General features: G+C 37.6%; 1 protein-coding gene across 1 annotated transcript in view; it reads right to left on the bottom strand.

The window, feature by feature from the left end:
• Positions 1-23,651: 23,651 nt before the first annotated feature.
• Positions 23,652-27,310, bottom strand: part of LOC126236171 (WD repeat-containing protein 44) — a 152,964-nt gene continuing 149,305 nt past the window's right edge. The window contains exon 7 of the mRNA XM_049945271.1: positions 23,652-25,349. Within this exon, the coding sequence (XP_049801228.1) occupies positions 23,652-25,349 (1,698 nt within the window). The remainder of the gene's footprint in view (positions 25,350-27,310) is intronic.

Here is a 27,310-nt window from a genome sequence, read left to right as displayed (position 1 = left end):
TGTTTTTATGAGCACACATGAGGCAACCACACAATTGTAACATTTCTTTATCTGCTGCACTCACCATCTCTGACCATTAAAAACCTGCTCACCATGCCCTCTCACCCAGAGGACTCATAGCTCTTTTGCGAGTAGGTGTTTAATAAGTTTTGGTGACCACAGAGCCCCAGGCCCTTGTGGTACTATTACCATTTCCACGCCTAAAGTCTACTGTCCTGTATACATTCCCCTACTACAATGACATTAAAACATGCTCACAGTTAATCCTGCCTGTTATCAGAGGTAAATAAAAAGGGGCCCAACTTAGGCAGTTTTCCAAATTGATGACAAACCTATGATTAGTAATTTCTTTTGGTTTAATTCTCTGTAAAATCACCACAAATTCTGGCTCATTTATTATTCCCCCTCATTTTCTAAATTTTACAGCAGTAAGGGCTATCTGGGGAAGGACATCTTATCTGGTCCTCATGTAATCCACAATACATGATGACACTATGCACACCTTAATCATGTCGGCTAGCAGTCACTAAAAATCCAATACGATAGCCATTCTGACATGGAGGCATTGTTGTCTATCCTTGTGACATATCATTTCCTGTCCTGGTGTGCTAGTCCTGCTTGCCATTTTGTGTGCTGGTGCCAGTTCCCAGGGCATGGGGGTGTTGCTCTGCCCAAAGATGTTTAAGTACTAGAGGTGCAACATTTTCTGTACTCTCATCATCTACAAATGAGCAAGCGTGTATACAGTTAGTTCTGTCATAATTTTATTACTGAGTAATATGAGACAAAAAGTTGTTATTTATATGTAGATGATATTTTGTATATATTCAATTATTTGTTTTGCGTTTTATTATTTTTTGAGGAACTCCTTGAGCAGCATGTGGCAGATGGAATTTGTCAGCAGACATCCCTACAACACAGCAGGTGATGCGTGGAGCTACCAATGCCATATGGAGAGTCAAGGAGAACCTCAGAGTACCTTACCATATGAAAACTCATGAAAGAGCCAGTTAACAGTGACAGCAAGAAAATGAAATTTGAATTTATGTAACAAATGCTTGGTCAGGTTTAAGTTCAGTATTTGCATACACCATGTACCTGCACTCAGTGGTGTAACAGAAGTTAACCACTTCTTAGAAATGACGAAACTACTTGTAGAAAATAGTGACAGAAGTTAATTAATTCATTACAACCAAAGGAGTAAAACACCCAAAATTGGTCTCATCTTTCACTGGAAACCCTTCAATTCTGTCAGTGTGGCTGGTTTGCTTGAAGGATTAAATGTTAAAAGCAATTTCGTACAGTGGTTTTGGAGCCTGCAAAATGGGCCAAAGGCACTCACTGGTGTAAAATGAAAGTTGCGTCCCTTCTGGAGTGGAAGTTATGTTTTACAGTGATAGTCATTTCAGAAATCAGGAATTAGTAATCCTTTGTAATCAATGAAGTTACTTAACCCAGTACAGAAAGGCTACAAGTACTTGAAAGTATATTTCCATGTGTGGGTGTGGAATTCAGTTAATGCCCTTCCCTGTTTTTTGAGTGAGCATTGTAGTTTTGTGAACATGCATGTAATCGCTAGATGTACTCCTATATTGGATTGTGGTGCCAACTGTTCACTTGGAGGTGATGTTTAAAAAGTGACAACTTGGCAATATTGAATTGAAAACTCTAAATTCCATTTGTTTCTTTGGAAATCTGGATGTAGAAAGGTTTACAAGTATATCTATGGAACAATACATCATGTGCCACACATCACTTAGAAATGTGGATTCAGGCTGCAGCTGCAACAAGATTCAATGTGATACCATAGAAACTCCAAAGATGGGAAAAAGTTATAAGCCTCTGACAACACATGAATCCTACTCCTGAAACCTGAGTTGCACCCCTATGCAAGCTATGGAAAAGGATCTTAGCTTCCGTGGGGCATCACTTCTCCTGGCAATGAACACTGTTAAAGGTAACCACTGCTTTAGCTGGTGGCATCTATGGGAAGACCCTCTTGGTGTCATTGGCATCAGAAGTTTGACTACAAATGAAACAGATTACACTCAAACAAACGGCTTAACTGACCTAGCCATTTTGGCAAAAAATTATAACATTGAAAGTTATAATAACCCTGTGGTTTTCCTATCTCTGGCCTGACCACAGATAAGGAACAAAAATGAAGAAATGTAACTAGACAATTTATGCAATATCTTGTATGGTCTAGAACTGGTCGAGATTCCTTTGGAACAAACAAAATAATCTTCTTTGTGTGACACATCAAAGACAAGTCTGGAACTAGTTGCAGTAGAAAAGACTACAAATGCATCTCTATTGATGAAAATGTCAAATGATTCTCAATCACATCAACTCAGATTTTAATAAATGGCTAAACGTACCAGTCACTGTACTCCACATACAAACCTCAATATGATTAAAGATATCATAGAATACTTGTGGGAAGTCACATATGAAAACATTCTGGAAAAAGCTGCAAACGAAGATTGCTACCAAAAAATGGCAATTGCATTGAGATTAACACAAAATATTTATAATAAAAAATCAATTTCTAAAATCAGTAAATTCTGGCATTACAGCACTGTAATCAAACCTGAATGTCTTTATGGAGCAGAAACTTTAATTTTAAATAAAAGAGGGACATTGAAGAAATGTGAAAGAAAGAAAGATTATTAGGAAATTATTAGGCCTCAAAATTACTGATGCCAGAAACTGAGAAGTAATAAGGAAATAGATGAATACACAGATATACATGGCGCCATGAGAAAACAAAGACTTAAATTTTATGGGCACATTAAAAGAATGGCACCCACTAGACTGGCAAAACAAATAGTAGAATCCTACGAAAACAGAAGTAAGGCCAAAACTGAGCCAATGAAATGGGTCATTCTGATTAAGGAGGATCTTAAAGTAGCCGGTATAAGCCAGGCAGATGTTACAGATGGAAAAACATTCAGACAAAAGATATTTGATTGGAAAGTTGGTCAGAGGGAAATTAGAAAATGGACTGGAACAACATGGTCTGATAAAAGACAGAGACTTCATTCTGAAAGGATGAAACACATTTGGACACAAAGGAAGGCCAACCATCAAAAGTGACATTGATGGATTGTGACTTGTATGGTCCTATTGGGCCCTACATTAATACTAATACCACTACTACTACTACCAATAATAATAATAATAAAGATATGATATTCCACACAGATCTAATCCTTCAGAATGACAACAACCTGCATGTCAATGTAGAACCAAGAGCAGTATATTTTGCATGTTCCTTCTATAGAAGTCCAAAGGACAGTTGGGTGGATGTGGGTGCCTTTTATACTTGCCTTTTGAAGGAACATATCAAAAAATTTTAAGGTCATGGTCTACAGATGTGATGTTAAACCTTATGTTCCTCCACCAATGAAAGTGTTTGGGTCTCTCATTTTGGATACACATCCTCCACACCACTAACCCTATTTGTGAAAATTTAGAAGAGCACTCCACAAATAAAAGCCATGTGAACAACCTTCCAAGTGTGCCATGTGTCCTGTCAGTACTTTCCATGTTCACAAACATGCCTTGTGCTCAAGAAGGGGGGGGGGGGGGGGGCAAGTATAAAACATTCAGTGGAACATCCTATTTTGAAGGAAGTATGGAAGATTAGGGTTTAATGTCCTGTCAACAACATGACCATTAGAGACAGCTCAGTCTTGAATTGTTTCAGAGGTTGGGAAGAAAATTGGCCACACTCTTTCAAAGAAACCATCTCAGCATTTGACTGTATCAATTTAGGGAAATCTCAGAAAACATGATTCAGGATGGTTGGATGCAGATTTGAACTGTCGTCCTCCGAAACACAAATCCATTATGTCAACCACTGCACCACTCACTTGGAACCTACTTTAAGGGCAGAAGGAAGTATGAATGAATCATTGTGTCATTTGACAACTTAAGTAGCAAACATCACTGTATCTAATCTTTCATCTGATACAGTGACACCAAGACCACCTGCATCCTTTTATAGACTACCTAGGTGCACAATGAACCAGTCTTCCCATCTTAGGGAAAAGCAACCACCTATAGAAACCTAGAGAAACTTTTATCTTTTTTGGTGCTAGCCAGGGAGGCAAGGGTTGAGTGGACACCAACCAATGTGCCCTCCCAAAATGAAGAGTGACAGGTGTCAGGCTGCAGAACTGCATGGTCATCATTCCCAGAATTCAAAACTGTCTTCTTTCTGAATCTGAACACTGCTTATTGAACACTGGAATCTTAAATACATTTTTGTGCTGCCTCTCAGCTCGCCAAACACTAGTGCTAAAATGTAGTACCAAATTCAAACCAAGAAAAATGTATGAGCACAGGCGAATATTATCCACAAACAACACAACACTGCTACACTAAGACATAGTTTAAGCCAGGAATCAATGGGAATCAGTTATGACTACCATTGGGGTCAACAATAAATGGAACATGTTCACACAAATTATGACTGAGCACTTAAATAGAGCCATACCACCAAAAAAAAGTGAGTATCCAGAAAAATCAACCTTCAAAATCAAGATCTGTGCCATTAGATTTTAAAACAAAAGATCTGAAAGAAAAAAATGGAAAACATGTATAGCTTACGCAGATTAACTAACTCAAGAGTTATATAAAGAACTCTACAAGCAGTAAAAATACAAGTACTGCAAAGAAATCAGGAGATTAAAATCAGAAAGAATCATTCAACAGATAGAGGGTTCAGATAACATTTCAAAGACTTGCTGGTCAGTTGTAAATAAAATCAGAAACAATGAAACAGAAACTAAAATTAATAATGTACAATTACCTGTGAATAATGAAGATATCTCTGATCCTCTTCTAGTCAGCAATATTTGTAATAATTACTTCATAGATACTGTTGAAAATGATGCCTCTACAAAACAGGATATACAGCACTCATTTGAGTCTTTGAGTCCTGTAGCAAAGAAAACTGCAGTACACTACCCACAGTGAGCACATATGACATTCTGCAGCTTATTGATAACCTCAGAAACAAAAAAATCAGCAGGATTAGATGAAATTTCTCCATATCTACTGAAGAAATGCTAACATGAACTAATGAAAACACTAGTTCGTCTAATAAACTGTATTATCTAAGACTGTGTGTTTCTTGACAAGATGGAACTGTCTGTAGTGAAATCAATACACAAAAAGGGGGAAATAAAGCATGTACAGAATGACAGGCCCATTGCACTAATCTCAACTTTCAGCAAACTGATAGAGAAAATAATATTAAAAAGAATATTGGAGCATTTCAACAATGCTGACAAATTAAGTGATTTCCAACATGGTTTCAGAAGAGCTCGAAGTACCATTTCAAAGCAGTACAATCATCTACTAAAAAAATAAATGAAAAATCCCAAGCAGCAGGAGTATTCTTGGACCTTTCAAGGGCTTTTGATAGAGTACATCATGATGTGCTCTTATCAAAAATTGTAGAGTGGTGTCACTGGAAAACTCTTGCAATTGCTAAAAACATATTGAAAGGGTAGACAACAGTGCACAGAGATTATGTACTCTAATGAAGAAATACTGGAGAGAAAGTGGTATTCCCCAGGGCTCCATTTTGGGTCCAGTCCTATTCATATGCTATGTAAATGATTTCTCAAGTTCTCTTGACGATAAGCAATTGATCACTATTTATGCAGACGATACATCTGGTGTCTGCTATGCACACAATGAGCCCAGCCTAGTTAGAGAGATACATAACTTTATTGAAAAGGGAAGTGCTCACTTTGAAATAGAGAACCTAAAAGTAAACATAGAAAAAACTAATATTATTCATTTTAAACCAAGTAGTCCAAACAGACAAAATTCTGTGATTGATGAAATTCTACCAAAGACCTGTACAGATTGTAAATTCTTGGGTTTATGCATAGATGATCAACTTTCATGGAAGCCGCAGCTGATTATGTCTGTAAAAAAATAACATCCAGGCTATACGTATTAAGAAGATTTATCACCATATCTTAATTCTGAAACCCTAAGGACCGTATATTATGTATTAGTGTATCCTTTCTTGTCTTATGGAATAGTACTGTGGGGTGGGACATGCCAAACTAAGATGAAAAGAGTTTTTATACTGCAGAAGCAAGCCTTGAGGATCATAGCAAAAGTAAAACCAGGAACTTCTTGAAAACCGCTATTCATTAGACACAATATTCTCAGTTTAGGCCATCTACCGTATTTACTCGAATTTAAGCCGCACTCGAATCTAAGCCGCACCTGAAAAATGAGACTCGAAATCGAGGAAAAAAAATTTTCCCGAATCGAAGCCGCACCTGAAATCTGAGACTCGAAATTCAAGGGGAGAGAAAAGTTTTAGGCCGCACTTCCAAATCGAAACAAAGTTGGTCCATTGTAATATGAGACACAATTTAGGTTGAATGAATGATGATACAGCTGTAGTAGTTTGGTTCGAGTCGTAAGCTTAGCAGTTAAGCTTTACCAGGTAGCCGTTGTTATGCGTCAGGCGCTCAGTCCGTATTTATACGGGTACCCTTCCTTTTTCACGTGCTTCGTCCGGTTTGAATTGATTGCTTATTTTTCTTTGATCTGACAAGTGCAGTTCTCTTTGTTATAGGTGTTTCCGTCACTCAGAGCTGAAAATGTATTACTGTACTGTGTCATGCATTGTTTGTCGCATTCTGAAAATGAGGGTTTACGGCCTGTCGCCGCTCGCGGCATGGCTTGCTTTTGTGCACGCTACCGCCGCTTACAATTAAAAAAAACGAAGAGAGGAATCGTCTCATTAGCGAAACAATGGCAAGAGACTGCTATTCATTGCTACTTACTGCTGCTTTCTTTGATAATGATCAACAAGAACCAAATAATAGACTGCGTATGATAGAAGATGTTCTGAACGAGAATTTAGGAAAATTTTTTTCCGTTTGAAAATCTTTGCAGACGCCTCTTTAGTGCATTACATTATGCACAGAAATTAGAGTCATCTTAGATTTAAAAATCTAATCAATTGCCGTGCTTCATTTCTGACAGTATCACTATTAGGCATAAGAATAATACGAATATAAACATGACATGGTATGTATATTCTTCCGCGTCTGCTGTTGTCTCACTCTAGTTTCGTAGTTTATTAGGCGGACAGGATTTAAATGAGATAGCAGCAAACACGAAGGAATACATGGCAAAATGTTTATATTCGTATTATTCTTATGGTGAAGAGAATACTGCATGTGAATCACAATTCATAAAAGTTCCTAGTAGCAACCATTTCTTCTCACAGTTAGGAAAAAATTCAGAAAGCAGAGCTGGCCATATTGACAAATATCCCAAACAGTCTTGCCAGTCGGATTTTCTTTAGTACATTGAAATACTGCTACGTTCGAAGAGGAACAATACGGAATTTGTATTTCTTCGTTGGATAATGTATGAAAATGCAGTGGTCGAAACTCGGGGCGGAGAAAAAAAAAGCTCGTCTTCCACCTTTTTTTTATTTATTTACTGACGCAGAGGTTTTGGTGCTAGTATTTGTCTTTGTGCCTGCGAAGCATGCCTGCGTAGCGCTGCATATATTCGATGACAGAAGTTAGTTGTGGCGGCACCTACCAACATTTTTCAGAACTTCCGCTTACTTTGCACTCGATTCTAAGCCGCAGGCGGTTTTTTGGATTACAAAAACCGGAAAAAAGTGCGGCTTAGATTCGAGTAAATACGGTATATACTAGAAACTATAATGCTAGTGAAAGAAGACCTGAAGATCATAAAAAGAAACATGGATATCCACAATTATGAAACAAGGCATGGAAAATATTTTCATATGGTTTACAGAAGATTAAAATTAGCAGCGAAAAGTCCCAATGTTAGAGGAGCTTTTTTTGATAACTTGTTACCAAATGAAGTTAAGATATTAACAGGGGATGCTTTTAAAAAGCGAGTCAAGCAGTGGCTTATCCAAAAATGCCCTTATAACTTCAATTTATCATGAATTACAAGGTAATAAGAAATAATGTAAACTAAAAGAAATTGTTATTTATCAAGAAAATTGAATTTATCATGAATTACAATGTAATAAGAAATAATGTAAACTAAAAAAAATTGTAATTGTAAAAACTTTATACTCATTTGAAAATGCACATGCATGTAAAATTGTGTGTTATGAGCAATAAATTGAATTGAATTCTCTTTTCTCCATGCCCTTCTTGATGCAAGTCTGAAGTAATAGCACAGGCCATTAGAACATGTAGAAGACTGCTCCAATGCTACTTGTCGATGAACAACTTAATTTTATCTAGACAATTTCAGGCAAAAGCAAGATTTTTAATTAAAAGAAAAAGAGGAATATTAGGAGAAACAGGTCTGTTCTTTGAGGGCACACACACCACTATCCTCTCAAGTATGGGCTAAGCTCAGCCAGTTTATCATCGTGGGAAACAGTGTTAATAGAGGCATTAGCACTGACTCCCAGAATATTGCCTAACTTTCAGCAGCACACTGTCTGCATGTAGTTATTAACATCCTACCTTTATAAATCACTAACATCTGGCAGAATGTCACATTTTACCCTTCTGCTCCCAATACCTAAAAACTTATAATGCATGCTTTAGCAAAGGGGACTCAACAATGCCTTAGCTCTATGTGGGGATACTTCGTTGTCCCTAACAACATACACAGTCATATGCTACAGTACCTCAGAAATAAGAGTAAAAAGAATATTCTAGAGATTTGTAATGAAATGTGGCAACAAGGAGGCTTTCAAGTGATGGGCAGTGTCATACTACTCCTCATGAAACTGGGAAAAGAAGCACAAAGCATAGATAATTATATACCAATGTATATAACAGCTTCCTTATGTAAATTGTTGGAAAGTATCATTAACGAGAGACCTTTTGGTGCTTGGAATACAGAAAAACTTCTTTCTCAATCCTAATGTGGTTTCCAAGAAGTCCAGTCCACCACTGGTTTTCCTCTGTGCCTAGAATCTGCAGTCATGATGACTGCATACCAACACCACTTGGTCACCATGTTCTTTGATCTACAAAATGCCTATAACACAACATGGGATTACTACAGCTTATCCACATTATATATGTGCAATAACTATTTGCCCACATTCAAAGTCATTTAGCTTCAACATTATGCACTCACAACTACATGGAACACTGTTCTGACCATGATTGATACATGCAACATATTGAGGACATTGCAAATGTGCCATTCATGATGAAATACAACAGTGCAATCTCCAGGATTGGCTAGCATCTGCATTTATGTTGAGGCATGAATTTTTCACAGTGTTTCCATATTTCTGTCCAACCCCTGTACATGTTTCATAGTCACCTTTATGAGTGACTAATGGCTAAATTACTTTAGAATAAAAACAAGTCTTGTACTCACCTTGAATATGGAGTACCAAGTTTTATTCATGAACTGAGAGGATAACCATCAATTCTCTGGGATATAAGTTTATGTGTCACTTCTAAAATATAGTTCTTATAACATGACATGTCTAAAAGCTGAACAGCTCATTTATATAAAAAATGGCAATGACCCACTGGAAAAATTTCTGCCGACACCCATGCTGCAGTCATAATGGTTTAATAGATGTTTGGGATTATGAAATGATTAATAAGGAGACAAGTGTCTGAGTTTTGTATACTGTCAAAGAATCACAGTTACTGGGGTTACAGAATTGCAGTATATTAACATAAAAATATTTTTTTAAGCTAGTGCTCAAAATTTAGCTCCACATGCAAGGTTGCAGTGGCCTAAAGGAATAAACCTTGTACAAAGTAATCCAATTTTCTTATATTTAGAATTAAGAAAGTTATGGGACAAAGTATAAAAGGGATGAAAAGTGTTTTAGATACAAACGTTATACAGGGTAATTTTTCCCACCATGTACAAACTATAGAAATTGGTCAATGAGAGGATATGCAACAAAAAAGGTCTAATGAACTTATGCCCGGAAATGCACGATTTCCAAGCTAGATGCCATTTATTCAGTCATACTTTGTTACAGAGACTGTGGTCTAATACTCAGTGTACCTTGTAGCCACAGTTACAGTGTGCATTGTTACAGAGCACAGTACAGTGCTCCTAGAGGATGGAACTGTTCCTCATACGTCATGCCCTAGCACCTTCTCCTGCCATATTAATTGGTAATGTTGTGTCCGATTCACTTCTCTTGGTGACTCGCCTTCTTGTTGATGTGATACAGTGTTGTACACAATTGTTCTGTATTTGAATCAAGAGCTTTCCAACATAGTGTTCAATTACAGAAAGGTAAATGGCAATGGGTCGCAGGCAGCGAGATTGTATCTGGTGACCTATCCCTGCCGACAACAACCACAGCATTCAATGTATGCAACAGTCTTTTGCCATTTGTCTGAGAAAGGATCATTTCAGGGAGCAGGAAATCATGAAGGATGTATCGCAATGTTTGGACGCCAGACTTGGAGGATAATATGATTAACACTGTGGAACGCCTGCCAATACAGGGTAAGCCAGACTACTGTGTGGAACGTTGTAACTACCCTTATCACTCACAGTGTGTGGAGGGCTTACTAGCAACAGACTATCCACACTGGTAGCATTTTTGTCACTGGTTTATTCACCAGGCAACCATGATTCCGGGATTTGTGTCACACGTCCTATTCACAGATGAGGCACCTTTACATGGAATGGTATCTTCAACATTTGTAAGTCATCTGTGGCATAGAATGCAGAACCTCCATGGTTTGGTGACAGCGAATCATCAGCATTGGTGCAGCCATGTGGGGGCCAGGATAATTGGACTATTGTATTTTGGGACGAGTCTTCCTTTCATGTTGCCTAACAGGCCAGAACTATCGGCGTTTCTTGTGAGTGACTTTGCGTCCCCTGCTGTAAGAAGTGCCACTGACGATTTGAAGGGTTATGAGGCTGCTACATAATGTTACTCCAGTCCACTTTGTCATTAATGTCCGGACACATCTCAATCATGTCTTCCCTGGTCGATGGATCAGACAACAGGGTCCAGTTGCATGGCCTGTTCATTCTCCGGATCTCAACCTGTGCGATTTCTTGTTATTGGGCCATCTCAAAAGTATCGTGTACACAGAGCTCATTCCAGATGTGGAGACAATGGAGCAGCATATTCATGCTGCTTTTGACACTGTTTGGATGCAGTCTGGCCAACGTGAACATGAGAGACATAACATGGCATGACACGTAAATGCATGCTTTGAGGCACACAGAAACCATTTTCAACACATACTGTAACTGTGACTGCATAGTGCAGCGCATATTAGAAAGCAGTCTCTGTAACAATGTATGACTGAATAAATGGTCTCTAGCTTGGAAACCATTCATTTCCAGAAATAAGTTAATTATACCTTTTTTGTTCTGTATCCTCTTATTGATTAACGCCTAGAATTGATACACGGTGGAAAAAAATCACCCTGTAGATAATAATGATTGTGTTCAACCAATGACACATTATGGATGGCTATTATATGGAGTTCAATTTAGTATATTTATAAACGTATGTGTATATTTAATTTATTAAATGACAAAATCTGGTTTGGGTTTGTATGATTTTCTGCTGGATGGTAACAATTATTGCTATAGGTTTGTGCACAGGAATTTTGTACTAGTTTGAATTTATTTAATGACGCACTTAGATTGAAGATTAGCCTGAGTTAGTATAAACTGTGAAGCTTGTCTCTTACCATAACTTAACTAAAGTATTCAGGATTAAGCTAGAGGCACAAACAGCTAATCAGCCCTCTTAATGGTTTAGTCTACACGTATTGCTGAAATGAAGGAATGTACAAATAGCTTACAATTAAGATATTATATGATTTTGCCACACATACTTAGTTTAAGAATGGATTATACCAGAGGTTACTTTACACCACTGCTCAAGTAACTTCTGGGCAGAATAATTTAATGTTAGCATCAAAAGGAACAAATATTTTCTGGATTCCAGTTTGGAATGATTAATCAATCCAATAATATACACAAGCTGCAAGATAATTAGAAACAATGGATACAAATTTAAATGTGTGTGTTACTGATATTTATTTACTTATGTCACATATTTATTGCAGCATCATTCAGCTAACCAAAGGAATACATAGACTAACTCCAGCAGAGTGATTTGTAACCCCACAACTACTTAGTTGATGAATAATATTCATGATCACTACACTATGGTTAGAAATGGTAAACTGTTTGCAGGTTTTTAGTCACTTGTTTGCATGTGGTGTGTTCACCGATGGACACTTTGTGTCTTTAAGGTGGGGCAGAGTCTGCAGCATACCCCAAGTTGTGGTATCTGCATGGGCTTTGTATCTACATCTACATTTACATTTATAGTCCGCAAGCCACCCAACGGTGTGTGGTGGAGGGCACTTTACGTGCCACTGTCATTACCTCCCTTTTCTATTCGTCACGTATGGTTCGCGGGAAGAACGACTGTCTGAAAGCCTCCGTGCGCGCTCGAATCTCATCTAATTTTACATTCGTGATCTCCTCGGGGGTATAAGTAGGGGGAAGCAATATATTCGATACCTCATCCAGAAACGCACCCTCTCGAAACCTGGCGAGCAAGCTACACCGCGATGCAGAGCGCCTCTCTTGCAGAGTCTGCCACTTGAGTTTGCTAAACATCTCCGTAACGCTATCACGGTTACGGAGTTTACTAAACATCTCCGTAACGCTATCATGGTTACCAAATAACCCTGTGACGAAACGCACCGCTCTTCTTTGGATCTTCTCTATCTCCTCCGTCAACCAGATCTGATACGGATCCCACACTGATGAGCAATACTCAAGTATAGGTCGAATGAGTGTTTTGTAAGCCACCTCCTTTGTTGATGGACTACATTTTCTAAGGACTCTCCCAATGAATCTCAACCTGGTACCCACCTTACCAACAATTAATTTTATATGATCATTCCACTTCAAATCGTTCTGCACGCATACTCCCAGATATTTTACAGAAGTAACTGCTACCAGTGTTTGCTCCGCTATCATATAATCATACAATAAAGGATCCTTCTTTCTATGTATTTGCAATACATTACATTTGTCTATGTTAAGGGTCAGTTGCCACTCCCTGCACCAAGTGCCTATCCGTTGCAGATCTTCCTGCATTTCGCTACAATTTTCTAGTGTTGCAACTTCTCTGTATACTACACCATCATCCGCGAAAAGCCGCATGGAACTTCCAACACTATCTACTAGGTCATTTATATATATTGTGAAAAGCAATGGTCCCATAACACTCCCCTGTGGCACGCCAGAGGTTACTTTAACGTCTGTAGATGTCTCTCCATTGATAATAACATGCTGTGTTCTGTTTGCTAAAAACTCTTCAATCCAGCCACACAGCTGGTCTGATATTCCGTAGGCTCTTACTTTGTTTATCAGGCGACAGTGCGGAACTGTATCGAACGCCTTCCGGAAGTCAAGGAAAATACCATCTACCTGGGAGCCTGTATCTAATATTTTCTGGGTCTCATGAACAAATAAAGCGAGTTGGGTCTCTCACGATCGCTGTTTCCGGAATCCACGTTGATTCCTACAGAGTAGATTCTGGGTTTCCAAAAACGACATGATACGCGAGCAAAAAACATGTTCTAAAATTCTAAAACAGATCGACGTCAGAGATATAGGTCTATAGCTTCGCGCATCTGCTCGACGACCCTTCTTGAAGACTGGGACTACCTGTGCTCTTTTCCAATCATTTGGAACCTTCCGTTCCTCTAGAGACTTGCGGTACACGGCTGTTAGAAGGGGGGCAAGTTCTTTTGCGTACTCTGTGTAGAATCGAATTGGTATCCCGTCAGGTCCAGTGGACTTTCCTCTGTTGAGTGATTCCAGTTGCTTTTCTATTCCTTGGACACTTATTTCGATGTCAGCCATTTTTTCATTTGTGCGAGGATTTAGAGAAGGAACTGCAGTGCGGTCTTCGTGAAACAGCTTTGGAAAAAGGTGTTTAGTATTTCAGCTTTACGTGTGTCATGCTCTGTTTCAATGCCATCATCATCCCGGAGTGTCTGGATATGCTGTTTCGAGCCACTTACTGATTTAACGTAAGACCAGAACTTCCTAGGATTTTCTGTCAAGTCGGTACATAGAATTTTACTTTCGAATTCACTGAACGCTTCACGCGTAGCCCTCCTTACGCTAACTTTGACATCGTTAAGCTTCTGTTTGTCTGAGAGGTTTTGGCTGCGTTTAAACTTGGAGTGAAGCTCTCTTTGCTTTCACAGTAGTTTCCTAACTTTGTTGTTGAACCATGGTGGGTTTTTTCCGTCCCTCACAGTTTTACTCGGCACGTACCTGTCTAAAACGCATTTTACAATTGCCTTGAACTTTTTCCATAAACACTCAACATTGTCAGTGTCGGAACAGAAATTTTCGTTTTGATCTGTTAGGTAGTCTGAAATCTGCCTTCTATTACGCTTGCTAAACAGATAAACCTTCCTCCCTTTTTTTATATTCCTATTAACTTCCATACTCAAGGATGCTGCAACGGCCTTATGATCACTGATTCCCTGTTCTGCACTCAGAGAGTCGAAAAGTTCAGGTCTGTTTGTTATCAGTAGGTCCAAGATGTTATCTCTATGTATAACCCCTGTGAGTAGCATGATACACCACCGAATAAATGCACATGCCTTGACAACAGTGAATGACATCATGGCAGGACAGAAGACATCTGAAGAAGTGTCAAAACTGTCATTCTTTTAACAGGTCTCAAATGTCATATATCAGGGTTTATTACAGCCAGTGTTCTCTGATATGTAATGATAATAATGAGAAAATTTACCGTATATTTGAGATAGGACATAAGGAGTTACTGAATGAAAAGGTACTTCATATTCATTGGTATGAAACAGTCTGGAGATTCTCATATTTTAGCACAAACATCTGCAACCGCAGAAGCAACAACACCCTTCAAGTTGCACTGCCATGGTCCAAGGAGAAAATTTAATTACATGTGCAACGGTTCAGAACTTCCAGATAACAACAAATCTAAATCTGGACACACATATATTTAAAGGGGAACACTGCCAAACATTCATACACAATATTTGTACTGTATCACAAGAATTTTTCGATGAATAAATGAAACACTGGAAAATCCAGGATAAAATAATGACAATATTGTGAAAAAGATAGATTGCTACTCACCATATAGAGGAGAAGTTGAGTCACTAAATATATGAGCTTTTGACCAAAAGGCCTTCTTGTAAAGTAGACAACACACACAACACACACACACACACACACACACACACACACACACACACACACACACACACACGACCACTGTCCAGCCACTGGGGCGGGCCGTGTGTGTGTGTGTGTGTGTGTGTGTGTGTGTGTGTGTGTGTGTGTGTGTGGTGTCTAGAAGAAGGCCTTTCCGCTGAAAGTTCACATTTTTAGCAGTCTCTTTATTGTGCTCGTCTGCAACTCAACATCTCCTCTATATGGTGAGTAGCAATCTATCCTTTTCATAATAACTGAAAAATGGCTTAAAATCCTGTGGATGCTCAATTTGTGCCAGTCCCCACTGATAACACAGTAGATAAGGGAAAGATGGTGGCATAGTGTAACATAAAATTGTTATGATATAGCAATACGACATTCAGTTAACAGAAATACATATTGAGAAAACCGCTGGCTGACATTATCAACCTCTAATGATATCAAATACAAGAATAATCTCAGAATAGTTGCATCAATGTATAATTAGTTAATCAAGCCACAAATTGGGGGTGGGGGTGGGGGTGGAGGGGGACAAATAAAACAAGATATCCATTACTGACCATCTGTAATTTGACTGTAATATACAAGTGAAATTTTTAAGCACCATAACTTATAGCATTGATCTACACAGTAGATCACTATTACATCTGATATAATATGTACATACATACAAAACTAAAAGGCATAAATTTTATACAGAAAAAATATACAAGTATCTTAAATAATATACACTGATGACATTGTGGCAAGGACATATGAAAATAAATGCTATTTTCAAAATACTATTTACAATAACACAATTTTTCAAATCTTACTTATTCCGTGCTCGCAGAAGTTGGTGTTTATGTAACAATAAGTTTAACAACAACTTGCCTCCAATCTTTGAAAATGCATTTTGTGTTTTCATATATAATATATAAAATGTGTCTGACATGAAGTTTAACTCTACTGTCAACTTGAACTGCTGAACATACAATATCTTGAAGTTCTCAAAATACCAACAAAATATGTAAAATGTTCAAAGTTATCAGCTGATTTATTTGCACAAACCTTCTTCTGAAATCACAGTCATCACATAACAAGAGGGCAGATTTTGACAATAAATAGCATTTGCACAAATTCCAGCAATTATACATTTTTCTTGTAAGATCATTAGAAATGAAGTTCCCATAATGAGTGAAAGTAAAAGTCTAAATTACAACAAGGGATACAAAATACAAATCCATGCCCTCAAATAATTTGAGATCCATTGTTTAAGTTGCACATCATCGTGCTGACGGAACAGGAAGTAAAATGATAGGAAATAGTCACTCACAGTTTATTGGGGTAAGAGCAAACACACGCATATGATGCACAAATACAAACAAAAGACAAATGTAAACAGAAAGAATTGAAAAATAATCTTATCTTTAGATAAAAGGAGAGCTAGAAGCAGAGTAGCAACAGGATTCAAAATGGTAATCATGTTGGTCTAACTAATACTCATACCCATAGTGTTGGACATCAAAACAGTATTTATTAACAAGCCAATAAAACAAGACCAACTAAAGCATGGATGAGAGAGATAAGTTACAAAGAAAATTTCCATCTCTTCAAAACATATTATCAGGTGAAAAAAAAGCTAGAATGTACAGATGCTGGAGGTTCGAAGTAATCATATCAAATGCTGAATCAGGAGATACACAGTAATGTACATGGGAATTACACTACACTAAAGCTGAATTCAAGACACTTGAGCACAAATGTTTGGTTGTAAAGTCCACTTGTAGTTCCAAAAACTTTGACATTCCTCTTCAGATCTGGGATATTGAGAAATTTTTCAACATTTCCAAAGCATGTACAAAAAAATCAAGAGAACAATGGATTACAAGATAACTATTTTCACTGTCTGCACTTTCCTTTAAATTAATGGCCAATTATTTTCTATGCTTTTAACTGCATATGACAAGTCTGTTCTAAAAAAGTAAAGGATTATTTAGTGCTCCTTTTTTCTGCAGCACTTCACTTCTTTCTCTCCTGCTCCACTCATACTGAAATTTCAGCAGCAATACCAGAGTATTTGTCTCTTTTGATCAGCCCATGAGGATGTAATTCATGAGTCACAGTTAGCAGCAAGTAACTGTGCACGCGATTGTTAAATATATATTTCTCTTTGCTTACCTTACTTTATGTACATGAGGTAATAACATAATATATAATTTTCATCCTCAAATAATGTACAATGTTCATGACTAGATTCAGCTCAGGAAATTTGACTGCATTTCATTAATGAGTACTGATCAGCCTCACATTTTGAAGAGTTAATGTAAACTGTTTTCCCTCTAATTCTGAATAAATACGACTCTTCTACATTCTCACTAAGTTAAAATGAAACCAACTGATACAGGAGGGAATGTATATAATTCAGGCAGCCATATAAAAAAGACAATTTTGCACTCAGTGACTCTCGAAAACACTGATGCACAAACATCACTGAGTAAATGTCCTCAATGAAAAACTGAAAAAGGGAGAGAAGCAAGGAAGGGGACAAGTATTTGCATACCAGCTGAGAACATTATCGAAGGTGAACATACAAGCCAAGATTTAATACAAAGAAGTTCCTATAGACAAATACTCATGCTTGTTACAGGAAAGCTTCTCTAAATAAATATCTCTCAGACTAACTCTTACATTGCAACTATATCCATAAAAAATCAAACAGGGTTTTAACAAAATTCATATTAAGTTTGGATATCACATGCATAAAAATTCATATAGTGGCTATCATTACACACAGTTAATAGGAGCTAAAGCTTAAAGGAAGTGTTTATCCATCTGCACACATACTATTTATCAGTAAAAGAAACAACATTTTATAACAAAGCAATTAAAAGTAGCATAGAACCGTTTAGACATTTTACTGGCAACATGAAGTAGGGGGAAAAAGTAAACACAACACAAAAGATTTACTAAATATTATTAAGTTTATCTCCAATTCTGTCATCACATATTTAATTTATATCATCTATTTGTAAAAATCTACGCTAAATTAAAGTAATTAAGGTATAAAAAATTCTCATATCGAAACATACAGAAATAATATTAGAATGGCAGACAAGTAACATGGTAGTTTAGAAACAAATATACTGCACTTCTCTTGATATTATTCCTGTCTAACAGCAGCATTTTTTGTCCAAATTATACAAAGACCGACATGTCGATTCTTTGTGAGTAATGTAGAATGTCAGTTACACTATACAGGCAGTATACTAAAATATTATGCCAGTTTATTTTTTGCCTCTGTATCAGCACAAAGGGAATTAATTAGTAATTGGAAAAGTTAGATTTTTCCACTGAATCAAAATTTAAATGTTGAATGTATGAATTTAGTTTTAAATCAATTCTGGCTGAAAATAAAACAATGCTGTATTTAGACATTCTCTAACACAAACAAAATGGATATATGGATTAAACAGCTACAAGTACTATAGATTTTGCAAATTATTAAAATATGTATCTAAATAGCCTGAATAAAGAAAAATAGAAAGGAGTATTTTCAGGGGTGGGAAGTGTGATTCAACAAACTTTGTTTCAAAGTTGAAAATGCTACCAAACTATTATTATGAACTCCGTTACTCTTGTGTCATCTATTGTGGACAGACATAAAATTAAATTTCTCTCAGTTGATTTTAACAGAAACAGACAAAACTGTACACACCACAAGACGTTTGAATCAACAGCATTCTCTGGTACGTCAGGAATAGTAAAGCATCATCAAAGCCATACTGCAGTTCAAAGTAAGAAATAAAATTTAATTCTACAACATAGCCTTCCTTTTAAGGATTAGGAAACTAGTGAGAAATTAGACAGCAAGAAAATATAACACGGTCATAATGATACCAGTGTCTGAGAGACCTTCTAAAGGGTTGAACAATATGTAATCCTCTCACTCTCATGAATTTTATCTTCACATTGATATGTGGGCACTATCATTACCTTTTAATTCTTGTCTTTGCGTGAAGCAAAATTTACCTTAAAACAAATCACTCTAGCTCTGCTTTTATCAACACAGAATTTGTTTATTAGATTTCTTGTGGGAGTGGTGGTCTATATTATGTGATCCCCACTGATGCTACCTTTAATCAAGTAGGCATTGTTGACCACAAACAGTGAATTTGTAATTTTCTGAAATTTGTAAGTTAAAAACAGAATACTCATGGCAAAAAACTTTTTTTTAATACAAAAGCCTGAAACATGAAGCATTTCACTAGTACCACACTGACAATAAAAATATATGGAAACCATGAGCTGAAACTACTATTTTAATAGCCTACTTGAGCCCACAAGGACAAACATCTGTAATTTTATGTTGCTCCACATCAGACTAAAAACGTATCTTGACATGGCAGAGTATGCTCATTTCTACACGTCACTGACTTTTGCACTCACAATAGCGTGTCTTCTTCATTAGCATTTACAATGTAGGAAAAGATAGATTGTTACTTACCGTATGGATGACACATTAAGTTGCAGATAGGTACAATCAGAAGACAGTTATGTATAAGCTTTTGACCACAGACTTTGTCAGAAAAAGAGAAAAACATACTATTCACTCACACAAGCATGCAAACCTCATGCAGCCATAACCACCAACTCTGGCAACTCGGGCCACAATCAATAAAAATTCTTGTCAAAGTTGGAGGTTGTGAACATGAGGTGTGCTTGCTCCTGTGAATGAGTGGAGTGTTTTTTTACAATGGCTACGGCTGAAAGCTTACGTGTGAATCTGCAACTTAATGTGTCATCTTTACAGTAAGTAGCAATCTCTCTTTACTTATATGGTTAATACTCCTACCTGGAGTTTCCATTGTTTGTCATTTTTATCATTTACTTAAGAGTACAGAAATAGGCATAGAGACAAAACAAACAACAAACTATCCCTTCAGGCCTTGGCAACAAGTTTGCAAGTTAACTATCACTTGATGGAGACTAAAATAATTTATATTTGAGTTAAATAAGAAGTGTCAAAATAATCATAACATAAACTTCATCTAACAGGGAGAAATAGCAGTTGCAGTTCCAAAGGTCTTTGTACGTAATTTTAGTGCTTTAGATTCCACAAGATGGCATTTTTATCAGCCAGGTAATGCTCATAAGCATCTGGCTTACAAATCATAAAATCAAAACACTTTGAAAAACAAGTGGGGGAAAAAGAGCCTTATAAAGTGACAAATGTGGTATCTTTTTTCTAACCATTCATATAACACATCATGTCCATACTTGCTTTGTCACTGTGCCAAACAGTAGTCAAATACTGATGTGAAATAAATGAAAGTACATTCACTAGGTTGATGTTACATAAGATCAATTTTTAGACTTCTTGTTCCACTCAAAAAAGAGGTTTCTGTAAATAAATTATACACAACTGCAACCAGTCACTTTTTTCATTAGTAATGCTTTATTACATTAACCGGTTTTCGAACCCTTTCAGGTTCATCTTCAGATGATTTCGGGAGAATCCGGGAAGCTACATCATTATTGGTAGTAGCATAATGCTGGGTGCTGGTTTGCGACAGTATAGGCGGCTTTTTTCGTATCTGCCTGCATCCATTTTGAAGTCCAGAACACTTTCACACAAGCTATATTAGTTCACACTTTAACAGTGACACTTCACCAGCATCCAGCATGCGCTTTACAACTGTTAAGCAACAGTTGTAAAGCGCATGCTGGATGCTGGTGAAGTGTCACTGTTAAAGTGTGAACTAATATAGCTTGTGTGAAAGTGTTCTGGACTTCAAAATGGATGCAGACAGATACGAAAAAAGCCGCCTATACTGTCGCAAACCAGCACCCAGCATTATGCTACTACCAATAATGATGTAGCTTCCCGGATTCTCCCGAAATCATCTGAAGATGAACCTGAAAGGGTTCGAAAACCGGTTAATGTAATAAAGCATTACTAATGAAAAAAGTGACTGGTTGCAGTTGTGTATAATTTATTTACATTAATATACAGTCACGGTTCTAAAATATCCGTAATGGATAAGCATAAAAAGAGGTTTCTGTCTAACATTAAGAGCTCTGATAACAAGTAGTATATCGTTTCAAAGAACAGGTTCTTTGAATACTTCATTATACATGAGCATGTAATTGCTTTAGTGTATCATTATCACAACTTAGCTACCATAATTTTGTGATTCAGGAAGCCTCAACTACATTATTTTTCCCTGAGAAAAACTTTATAAAGTGCCTCTGACAGTTAAGTCTGAGAAATATTTTAAAAAACTTTTTATTAACCTTCCACACTTATGATTTTTATTTGAGTGTCTTTTATTCCCCTTCAGCCTCCTCATATTCAGTAACCTGTGTAGTTCCAATAGTTGTTATTTCTTTAGTGACTTGTTTTATTTTTTGACAATGGAAATTCCTGGATGGAGCAATATGTAAAATAAAGGAAAGGCAACCACTCATTTGTAGCTGTCTAATGTGTGGTGCATAGAAACAAGCAACAGAAAACTATGCATACTGGCTTTCGAGCTCTTAATCTTCTGCTAGTAGAAGTATACAAACATTCACACACACATCTGCACAGACATCAAATGCACATGTCCATATCCACAGTGGAGTGTCTTTTTTGGCATGAACAGCATTGCCTCTCTAATTTTATTTCCAGCTGCTTCTTTACATCAAACAGCTGACTTTCTTAATACTGTATCAGGTCTCTCAAATTCACAAGCTATCATCTATTCATAAATTGCCACAGACTTACTTGCCATAGGCACCAGTATTTGGTTTAGAGTAAGACCCCCCCCCCCCCTTACTGACCAAATTTTTGGGAAGAGTGTGTAAGGGAAACATGGGAGAAGGGGAAGGAGGCACACCCTTATCAAAATCAAAGGCAGTTATAATAAGATGTAAAAGAGAAACAACTTATAAAAGAAATCATAATGAAATTGTAATCAAATCTTGGTTCAGTATAAATGAATTTACGCAGCAAAAAGAAAAACACACACACACACACACACACACACACACACACACACACACACATACACACACACGGGGGGTGGGGGTGGGGAGGGAGGGAGGGAGGGAGGGAGAGAGGGAGAGAGGGAGGGAGGGAGGGAGGGAGGGAGAGAGAGAGAGAGAGAGAGAGAGAGAGAGAGAGAGAGAGAGAGAGATTCCATGCTGATCAATAAGAGTAACCATAACCATCAGTTGCAACAATGGAATTTTTACAATTTCCTAAAAAAAATACTGCATATTTAGTAAATTTGCTTTACAAGAAGTGAGAATTTGCTGGTATATTGGTTAATTGTTACAAAATTATTTTTTTAATGTCCAGGTTCCTGCCATAACACTGGAGCGAATTAAACATGATTAACTTGATTTAATGATTGCCCTTTTTGGACACATTATACTGCATCACATAAAACTCCATCACATAAAACTCAATGGAAATAAAACAGTAATGGTTTAAGTTAATAATTACAATTGGCTACCAAACCAAACTTCGGTAAATAGTATTTAACATTGTTACAGAATTGTCTGCTGCCTTCATGCTTCTCAAGGCATAAATTTAGTTGCTGTTCACCATATCTTGCCCAGTGATGGAAAGAAAACTAACTAAACTGTTACTATACACTTTCAGTCAAATGTTGAAGTTCAGTTAAGGAAAGAGAGACAAATTTAAAGAATTTAGGGGAGTATTATAAATGTTTTCTGACGTAAGTTAGATGCCCTGATAACAGTAAATATAAAAAAGGATTCTGATGCACATTTAAAATTTCATTATGTTCCTTCAGATAAATAAATTCTAGAATATTATATATATTCCTATCACACAGGCAGAAAATTCTCGAAGGATTGCACCAATGATATACCGTATTACTGGCAAAACAAATGACTGTTTTATGACAGTAAATTGTCATTTAAGAAGGTAATTGGTATGTGTGCCAAAAAAACTAGCACATGCAATGTATTATTTAGGCATAGTCACATTTAGTCGGAAATTGACTAATACTATTTTTATACAATACAGACCAAAAGAGAAGAAAATCATACCCCAAAGGTATTGTACAAAACAAAGTCATAAACTGTATGTAAAAATTGAATGAAACACTACCCACCATAATTTCAGAATAATTTAAAATTTCAATTTCCTATCATTTTGTAAGAGTTAGATTCAATGAAATGTTATGAATACTGCACAGGGAGGGGGGTGGGGGGGTGGGGGGTGGGGGAATTGGGCACAGAGAAATATGAAACTGTTCATTTACAATTTCTCGAATGAGTTCTATGTAGCAGAAGTCACAGCAGGAATTAGTTGCGATTTCATTTAGCTCAACAGAAAGGTTTCTAACAGTCGCTGACAAACACCAGCACATAAATATAATAGTTTCAAATTGGCTGCATCCTCCTTAAACCAAAGCTGATGCAGGCAGTGAACTGTGTTTTGGTTTCATCTTGTTAAGGAAAACTTTTATGCAACCACTGAAGTCAGCACTCACTAAAACATAGCCCCCACAACCCTTTGTGTGCTGTTCTACTAAAGGATCTTCAACCTTAAGGTTCTGACTAGCTAATGTTCCTTCTTGTTCCTCTATCTGCCGAATTATGATGTCAGGATTTGGAGCAAATATAGCACATGTCACAACAGCATTGTGAGCTTTGATTCCTTCCCAAAAGTCATTCCTATCCCTTCGAACAGATGAAAATTTTGAATAATCATGATGAGTCTTCCAGATATATATACATTGGTTCTCAGAGCCACTAACAATATATTTTCCATCATGACTGAAGCTTGCTCTTATTTGGCTACTAACATTGACGTATCCTTTATATTTACAAGATAGATTCAAGTCCCTAAGGTCGTAGAGCCGAATACGACTGTCATTTGAAGTTACAAGTATTTTGTCCTCTCCAGGCATTGGTTCAATACCACTAATTTTTCTCCCTCTTGAATTTTTGCCTCTTGTGGAGCGTACATCAATCTGTGTGTGGTACTTAAGCTGTTCTGTTGTATAAAATATACATCGCCCATCATACGAACCCACAACAGCAAACTTCCCATTCTGACAAAAATTCGCAGCAGTAATTAGCTTTGTTTGACCATCAAGCTCATTCCACACAGCAACTTTTTTATCAGGGATGTTCCACAATCTTAATTTACCATCCAGAGATCCACTTAGAAAGTAACGGTCATCTCGAGGATGGAACACAATGGCAGTAACAAAATCAATATGTTGAAAACACACCAAGCATTCTTTTCTTGAAATGTGCCACAGCCTGACAGTCTTGTCCATCGATGATGACAGTACAAAGTAATTCTTAGACCATGAAACATCAAGCAAATCTGAAGTGTGACCAGTGTATGTACAAAATGGTTTTGGCATGAATGGGCATCTCTTCACTTCTTCATTTTTCATATCAGCAAATGCAGCATTTGGATCTTCTGAGGAATGCTGGGAAACTAGTGACTCTTGAGACGGAGTAGGTGATACTTTCTCTGCATTATATTTTGTACGCATATCTTGGAAATACGTGTATGCACTACGCACAACCCATATTCTTAGTACACGATCTTGACCTGCTGTGGCAAGGAGGCGACCACAAGAGGAAAATTTCATACACCATACAGGCCCCACATGCTCACCACTTAGGTCTTGAACATGCTGAAGGCTATCAAATTCATACGGACCCTTATGACTACCAGAAGCTTTGAGCTTGATATATTGCTCACCAGGGTTAACTTCATCAACAATATCCATAACATCTTCTTTGTGGCGAGCATGTGACACTTCCTGTGCAATGGACTTAGCCTTGTCCATTGTTTTTCTCACTTTTGAGCCCAAAAACTTTTTAAGCTGTGCTGTACGTTTACGCATTTTACTCACATCTGCATCTTCTGGTGGTATAGATGACTTTTTGCTATCAACACTCTCCTCATCAGATTCCTTCTCCTTCTCAAGACTTGAATTGCTCACATACTCTGACGTAAGCCTCATGATATGAAGGGAAAGTGGATTTATACACTGTGGTAATTTGTCTTCTGCAATGCTGAGTGGGACACGCTCTCCAGTATCAAGGTTCAGAACAGTGACCTGCTCCAAAATTTCCTGAAATCAAATCAAAAATAGTAATCTGTAGTTCTGAATATGAAACTTTACACATAAAATTGTTCTTTGATAATATTTTCATATTTAATGTTAACAGTTCACCTAAAAGCAGCCTTAGTAATAACACTGAGGTACTTTACTAATATAAGGGGCATTCAAAGAGAAACAAGCTGGAGACAAAATTACAGAAACCAGTACCTGTATGTCAGAAGTATTGACCCTGGCTGTGAGACACTTGTCCCACTGTGACACAAGGCGGTGAATGGCTGTGTCATAAAATTTCCGGGGCTGTGGTGTTAACCAGTTCCACATGTACAGCTGGACGTCATCATCCGAGGTGAAATGTTTGCCCCCTCAGAACCTTTTTAAGGGGACCAAAAAAGGGTGTAATCACAGGGAGAGAGGTCTGGACTATACGGAGGGTGGCTAAGAACCCCCCATTTAAATTTCTGCAGGAGTGCTGCAACGCTTTGCATTGTCATGGAGCAGAATAACCCCACGGGTGAGATTGTCTGGTCGTTTTGATTTGATCACTTGATGAAGGGTGGTCAAGGTTTGCGAGTAACGCTGGGCATTCACTGTTCCCCATGCTGCAGGAAGTGAATCAGAAGGGGGACATCTTGATCAAAGAAGAACGTCAGCATAACCTTTCCTGCACTTGTGTGGATGGCCTTGGCTATTTTTGGTTGTGGTGACCCTAGATGCTTCCACTGGAGACTTTGTCATTTTGATTCTAGTTCGAAGTGATGAAACATTGCTTCATCTCCAGCCACCACTCGTGCCCAGAATGTATTCCTTCCTGAGCATAGTGCTGCAGATGAGTAAGACAGTGGGCTATTCGACATGATTCCTGGTGTGGTTGAAGACTGTGGAGCACCCATTGGGCACACACTTTGCCCATGTGCAGTTGTTCCTTCATGATGGTGTGAACACTTCCGACCCTCAATCCGACCACAGTGTCTATGGCTTTCAGTCACTCGGCGGTCCTGGGTAATGAGTGCATTACTTAACTGAACGACGTCATCGGTAATGCAGTGTGGTGCTCCAGACGGTGCCTCATTGGTTAATGACACCCGTACTTCCCTGAAGCGCTTGTGCCACGCCTTAACCCTGTCAAGGGACATGCAGTGTTTGCTGTACACTTGACATTTGTCGATGAATGTCCGTTCCTCCTACTCATTATGTTGTCAGAAAATGAACACCACTTCTTTGTTCTTCTGTTGACACCTTCCATGTCACTGTTTGCAATGCCACTGGCAGCATTGGACAATTGATGCATGCTGCTGCTAGCTCTATATAGCCACGTGACAGGCACAGGTGCCCTTTAGCGATGGGCTGTGAACTTCCATGCTCTGGTTGGAACAAAACCACGAAATTACCCTCCTGTCACCAGTTTGCACATTCCAGGCTCGGCTCATTTCTTTTTGAACACCCCTTATATCTTTCCCCTTCCTTTTCAATTTTTAAATCACTGAAAATTTAAATTTGTATGAATGACAAGACATATACAAAGTATAGGATAGACTGCTGCTCACTATAAAGATGACCGTTGAGTTGCAGATAGGCACAATGAAAAGACTGTTACACATTATAGCTTTCAACCAAAGCCTTCTTCAGCTCCGACTGGTCGGAACTACCAGTGGTATCAGTCGTGTGAGAGTTGTGATATCACAAGTGATATATATCACTTGTATCACTAGCAAAGATATTGTGTGGTAAGTATATAACATATCAATGAGTATCATGACTCACTGGATGGGAATCATTTAATAAACAAAACACTGATAGTTTACTTAGAATGCCTTCCGTAATTATAGACCTTTTTCAACAAAAATGCTCGATAAATTAATGTTTCAAAGAAAGTTTCATCACACAGAAACAGAATCTACTGACAAATGTTGAGTCCGTGAGCTTTTATTTCAGAATAATCACCCAAATAACTAACAAGAAACCTTTTGTTG

Source organism: Schistocerca nitens, chromosome 1 (genome assembly GCF_023898315.1).
Source record: "Schistocerca nitens isolate TAMUIC-IGC-003100 chromosome 1, iqSchNite1.1, whole genome shotgun sequence".
Lineage (NCBI taxonomy): Eukaryota > Metazoa > Arthropoda > Insecta > Orthoptera > Acrididae > Schistocerca > Schistocerca nitens.
This window is presented reverse-complemented; position numbering and strand designations above follow the sequence as displayed.